Source organism: Phasianus colchicus, chromosome 7 (assembly GCF_987193195.1).
Source record: "Phasianus colchicus chromosome 7, bPhaCol1.hap1.1, whole genome shotgun sequence".
In the NCBI taxonomy this organism is placed as follows: domain Eukaryota; kingdom Metazoa; phylum Chordata; class Aves; order Galliformes; family Phasianidae; genus Phasianus; species Phasianus colchicus.
Window position 1 is genome coordinate 20977388 of NC_143442.1, and position 6000 is coordinate 20983387.

The window sequence follows — 6000 nt, forward strand, 5'->3', positions numbered from 1 at the left end:
ATACCATAAATACACCCCAGGACTATACTTACGATAAGGGCCACTTGCACTGGATTAGCAGTGACATATCACTACTGGGCAGAACTACTGAAAATTATTACTTTTTCCTATGTAACATTTTAGTATATTTGGGACAAACTGAACACACTCCGTATCTTATGAACAGCTATCTCTAGGACCACAGAAGACTCTACCAAATATATTTTGCATTCTAAAACTTTTATCAGACATGTGGAATTTCAAATGTTTTTAATGCTTTCCTACTAACATGGGAAACTGCTGACACCTCCCAGTCACTTCACGTGTTTTCATCTCAATATTTTCTCACCCTAAGACTAAAATCTCAAAAACCAAAATGATGCTTTTGGCATATTAATAAGCAATCATGCAATGCTCTCAAGTGTTACCATTCTGACTGCATTTCGAGTGACAACAGAAGTACTTAAATTTAAAGGACAAAGAAAAGTATCAATAGCATATTTCCAATGAATTTGTTTCTTCAAGCAATACAGACACGTGTCTCAAATTCCAGCTAAAGACCACAACTGATGAATTAACTGTCTGTTTTGTTATTCAGGCTCTACCTTACTTTCTATCACTATAGTTACAATTTTTGCACTTTAAACCACACATTGAAGCTTTTCTAGCGAGCCTGATAAACAGAACTTTCCTCAAGTGACATTTCCCATAACACGGGAGTTTAACTATTAGTTACAATAAAATTGTGCAGTTGTGCCAAGCTCACAATTCAGACCCATTCCAGGCTTTCTAAATAACTGTTTGAACTACAGTTCCTCAGTAATTATTACACAGTGTTTTGGTGTGGTTTAGGTTGTTAAGTTTGGCAACCAAAGGGAATAATCAAAATGATTTAAAATTCCATAGCATGATTTTACTTAAAATAAAAGCGTGATCAAACAGGACATACATTTCCAAACAAAAACAAATCACTAAGAGGCAAATACATACCTTATCAATTTTTTCTAATACTTCTACAGTAGAAGGCTTTGCCTGCTTATAAGGGAAAGAACAAAGCCATTAATCTGACTGAAGCAATACGTTGAGGATTAGTGTAGATTAACAGTTTCCTACCTAACGTAATAAATTAACATATCATCCATTTTATATAAAGATAATAATCTTTCCTACTTTAATAGTGACAAATAGAAGACACTAACACATCACTGTCTTATAGTTGTCATGACTATGGATTGAAGGCTCCACTCCTACACCACATAAGATGAAAACCTACATGTGTACAAGTAATAATAGCTGTGTGGATAGGAAGTAAAACAAGAAGTGAACTGATGAGTGGAAGGAAGAGGTAAAATAAAGAAAACATATACAAGAAGCCTCAATCTAAGAACTTTTAACCTTTTTAGCAATACTCATTGCACACAAAGACACGCTCTAAATAAACCATAAGCAACTGCAAGTAAGCATTCTCATCTCCAGTAAAATTCCCCTTAGGAACAACTTGGAATCTATCTTCTAACAATCTCCCCTAATTTCTGATAAGTAGGAAGGTACTAATTATCCTCCCAAACTCACCAGACCACAGACTTGAAGACTAAGGCCAATACAAAAACCACTGTAGACTTGGAAAGTCTTCCCTCCACCCCCCAAGCAGGGCTGGCAATTTTAACTACACTCTCACCTTTTAATATTTTTTTTTTTTAAACTCTAAAAACATAAGTTGTAAACCCAGACTCAACAACTCACATCTGCTAATAGAAAGAATAGTCAAGAGCATAGTCAAAAGTTTCATAACTTTTGCAAACTCGGTATATTATTAAATTATACATAAGCGAACAAAAAGAGTTAGGAAGAAAGATCTGTAGAAGTAGCTACCAAATTATTTTTTTACAAAACAGAATGATATTCTGAATGTATCCGCTTGGACTGAGAATAGCCCCTAATCTTTAAAGTTACAGGTCTATCTATCTATCATGATAGAGTACCACAAAACTCTTTGGAGTCAAAGCAGTAATTTTGTAACTCAACCAAACCCTGCCAGGTCTGGAGGAAATAAAGCTCCAGCTGTAACTTTCAACCAGCATCAAAGTCAACAAATAGGATTAAGAATCACGTCCTGCAAACTTCAATCTTCCAAAAGATTATGAAATTGTTAAAATATTTTACTTACCCTCCATCTTGAAATTAATCCACCCATCTTCTACAGTGGACAAATGTTGGTAGAGCTATTAATCTTCTACCAGAATTCACAGCTAGAAGTAAAGCATTAAGCACATAAGACCAATCTAACAGCATTCTACAAGAGTGATAACATACTTTAATATCTAAACATGTCAATGTAGTGCATGAGATAACTGCACAGTTATCTACGTGTATGTTATAAACAAGTCTCTGCTTCACAGACCATCTTCTAGGTCTCTTCGTCAGCCTGAACGTGAACAATTTAATTTATACTTTGTAAGTATTTAAACTGAGAGGGACCCTCAAAAATAGACACAAAATAACCACTTACAAGCCAAAATCCTCCAGCACAAAAAAAAAAAAATTATAGAACTTATTATTAGGCAGGATAATTTATGAAACTGAATTCCAATTAATTTCTCGGCTGCTTGTTAGCTCAACTCTTCATGTTCCTTTTTATTTAGTTGACGCTCCCAACATTCATAATTAACATCCTATTATTCATGAGAAAGAGGTTTTTCTTCCATAGATTTCCTTCCATTTCACACTCATCAACAAGAACTTTTCATATAGCGTTATTATTCCTCCTTTGTATGATCAGTTTTAGGTTCAAAGCAGGCTACAGAGATTTCACATGCTCCTGGAAAGCACTACACTGGCAGGTGCTCCCTGAACACAACTCAGCACAGTTACCAGCACATTAAATAGCCCTAAAAGCAACTCTAGGCATGCAAAAGTAGTTCAGTCTACACAAATCCAGAACCCATGAACAACACTAATGTAATAAGCTGGGCCTAGGTTCCTGAAACACAAGTGTTGCAACCTTCCATCAGAAAGTAGATAAACTTGGAACCTTAGAATGACAGATTTTCTCTCCAGTCTGGACTGAAACAATAGAACAAAACAAAAACAAAGCACCACCCAGCTAGGCAGAAGTAAGTGATTATTAGTTTGTTTATGAGGTTACTTTTGGCCAAGCGTTGAAAGATAAAGAAATCTCATCTTGATTCAAAGTTGTTCCCAAACTGTCTGAGGCTGCCAAAATGAATTAACACAACATAGGATACACACTGCTCACTAACGCTACTGTATTACAGCCTCCTCTTCACCTTGTAAGGGAGCCAAGGACTTCAGAACTCAGAACCGTAGGCCTTATGATTTTGAAAATCCATCCTTGAAGATAAGCAAATCTGTATTTGAAACGCAGCCAAAGTGAAGCTAGAACAGATGGACACATGAGCTCTGCTGTTGCCAAATTACTAGCACAGAGTGGATGAGCTACAGAAAAAGCACTGCTACCCCTTGGTGTTCTGCATTAGTTCTCCACTCACCATTACAGTAACTCACCTCAGAAAAACAACTTTTCTACTTTTTAACATTCAATATTACTGTTGTCTAGCACTAAAAATTTCACACCATTTTTATTTTACCAGGTACATGTAGATAGATTTTGACACACACAGAGTAGATCTGAGATGACTTGCTTCACAAGTACTCCCGCATTGAGATAGCATCATTATTGCAAAACAGAACGAACGCTGTCGGCTAGCCAATTAAGAAGCTTGCAAACCTAGCACATGGTTCCCAATTCCAGTTTACTTCAATTATACTGTCACCGGTGCTAGGAGCACAGGTAGCTTTTTTAGGTTCACGTGGCCTTTTGGAGCCATTTTCCTTCACGCCACAGCTGCAGAACCTCTGACACAGAAAATGTAGAGGGCCCTATGAGCAAAGATTGTTCATGAACCACTGATGTTGCAGACCTCTGTCAATAGCACGTTCATAGTGGTATCTATCCATATGTCTTTCAAACTATCTGGAAAACATCTGGAAGGGAAACAGGTTTGACAAGCGTCATCACATGTATAATTTTATATGAACCATGAGAGTGACAGGCTTTATGGACACTGCTTGTGACTCAGTATTACCAAAACCCATCTCCAAAGAGGATTAGGGCCACTGAATTCACATTTACAATTTAGTCACTTAATCCTTAGTTACCAGATGGAGAATTTTCTGTGTTTACTATGGATCACTTCAGACACTTTCCTTCCTCCTCTTTCAAAAAATGCACTTCTTCAGCACAGAGCTGTTTTTCTCACTCATTACGCACTGCTGTGATAGGACTCAATTCCACAAGTTACCACTGATTTAATGTACAAATAAGATAGCTGAACCCTAGACTTTAAAAAAAAAAAAAAGATCAACAATATAAGAGTTGTGAAAGCTACACAGAAAACACACTTACTGTTTTCTATTGCTTAAGTCTCAAAAAAAAAAAAAAAAAAAAAAAACATGGTAGCATCTACTCTACCCAAAAAAGAGGCAGCTTGATTAGGTAAAAGCAGACATGCCACAGAAGGACAGCTGGAGCAGAAAAGGCTTTTCTTTTGAAAGAGGGTTGATTGAGCACAATTACAGAAGTCACCAACCTACTCATCCAAAGGAAGAAAATGATTTGATGATCTCATTACACCTCACTAAGCTACACAGTCAGGCAGACTACCTCCCATAGCTAGAAGCACAGGCAGCACTCTGTTTCAGAGCTAACACAGGGTCCAAAAAACACCAGGTACCCTCAGGGCTCCCCTTAGAAAGGGCCCAAAAGCATGCAGAACGTCATCGTCGCTTTCAGATTTCTTCAAGCTAAGTTCAAAGAAATGTTATGATTAAAAAGCTCTCCAGAAATTAAAATCCCCAATGTTAAGAACTAACACACTGAAATTCATGTCTAAATAACATCAAACCAAATCATAACGAAAGGAAGGAAGGCTCGGAAAGTCACAGCCAGGACTCTGCATACAGACACACAGGCACTGCACCCCAAAGGGAAGGGGAGTGCCGTTTAAATCAGGTATTCGGCAACCCTACTAATTTGCTCCTGCGTGGACTCCATCAGGTGCTCCCATCACACCCAGGGATGGAAGTGCCACCTCCAAACTGCGTGTCCGGGTCTGCTCACTCCGCTTCCACACACAGCCCAGGCTCCCGCCGGCCTCAGACACCCGCAGCAGCAGCAGAAGCTCCGAACGCCTCGGACAGGTGAACGCAAACCGCGAGCATCACCTGCCACGCACCGCCCCCCGCCCCGGTACCTCCGTCAGAGGCGGGCACTGACTTCGGTTAGTTACCAGCTCCGCTGCCATCTGCTCGGAAGCATCCCGAGGTGCCGCGCTTCTCCCGAACCGCAAAGAAGCACGGCTCGCCAGCAGTACGCGGGGCGGCGGCCCAGCCCTCCGCGCCCCGCAGATAGCGAGCCCGGGGCCGGACAGCGCGTGCTGGGCGGCAGTTCCCTGCCGGCCCCCCTCCCGCCTGCCGCCACGAGGAAGCCCCGCACGCTCCTCCCGCCCGCGGTTCCTCTTCCGAGCCTGCGCCGCCGCGCTCCCCGGGGGCCGCCGGCTGTCAACGGGCGAGGGGAGGGCGGGGGCCGTGCCGGCGGCTCCGGTTTCGGCGCGCGGGAAGCGCCGGGCGCCCCGTCCGCCCCTCAGGCCGGCGAGTCCCCGGCGCAGAGCCGGGCCGGGCGCTCCTCCCCGCCTCACGTACCTGCCGCGCGCCGGGCCGCGCATCCCGCCGCCGCCCGCCGAAGAAGGGGCCGAGCCGCCCCGGCGGCGATCCCAGCAGCCCCCGCGCGGCCCCGCCAGCCAATCAGCGCCGTCCCGCCGCGGGGCGCGCTGCGGCGGGGGAGGGGAGCGGGCGCCGTGCGGCGGTTTCGTTCTGCGCTCGGCTGTCCGGGCTGGCGCAGCCGGCGCGGAGGAGCTGGAGGAGCGCAGGGCGCTGCCGTGTGTGCGGTCGCGACTCCTCAGCTCCCCCGATTAGGAGTTTTTATGGCTGCGGCTGCGCAGA

The 6000-nt window shown here is 43.3% G+C and overlaps 1 protein-coding gene across 5 annotated transcripts in view; it reads right to left on the bottom strand.

Moving 5' to 3' along the window:
• The window catches only part of LNPK (lunapark, ER junction formation factor), a 38714-nt gene extending 32931 nt beyond the window's left edge, over positions 1 to 5783 (bottom strand). The window contains exons 1-3 of one of the 5 annotated variants that reach the window (XM_031599439.2): positions 5701 to 5783; positions 2147 to 2228; positions 970 to 1011 (exon numbers count right to left, since the gene is read on the bottom strand). In XM_031599439.2, coding sequence (XP_031455299.2) covers positions 970 to 1011; positions 2147 to 2173 — 69 coding nt within the window. In that variant the 5' untranslated portion in view covers positions 2174 to 2228; positions 5701 to 5783. Of the gene's footprint in view, positions 1 to 969; positions 1015 to 2146; positions 2229 to 5275; positions 5589 to 5700 lie in introns of those variants that run through there. The other 4 variants (XM_031599437.2, XM_090144073.1, XM_090144072.1 and 1 more) reach the window with 4 other exon arrangements.
• Between the last annotated feature and the right edge of the window lie 217 nt (positions 5784 to 6000).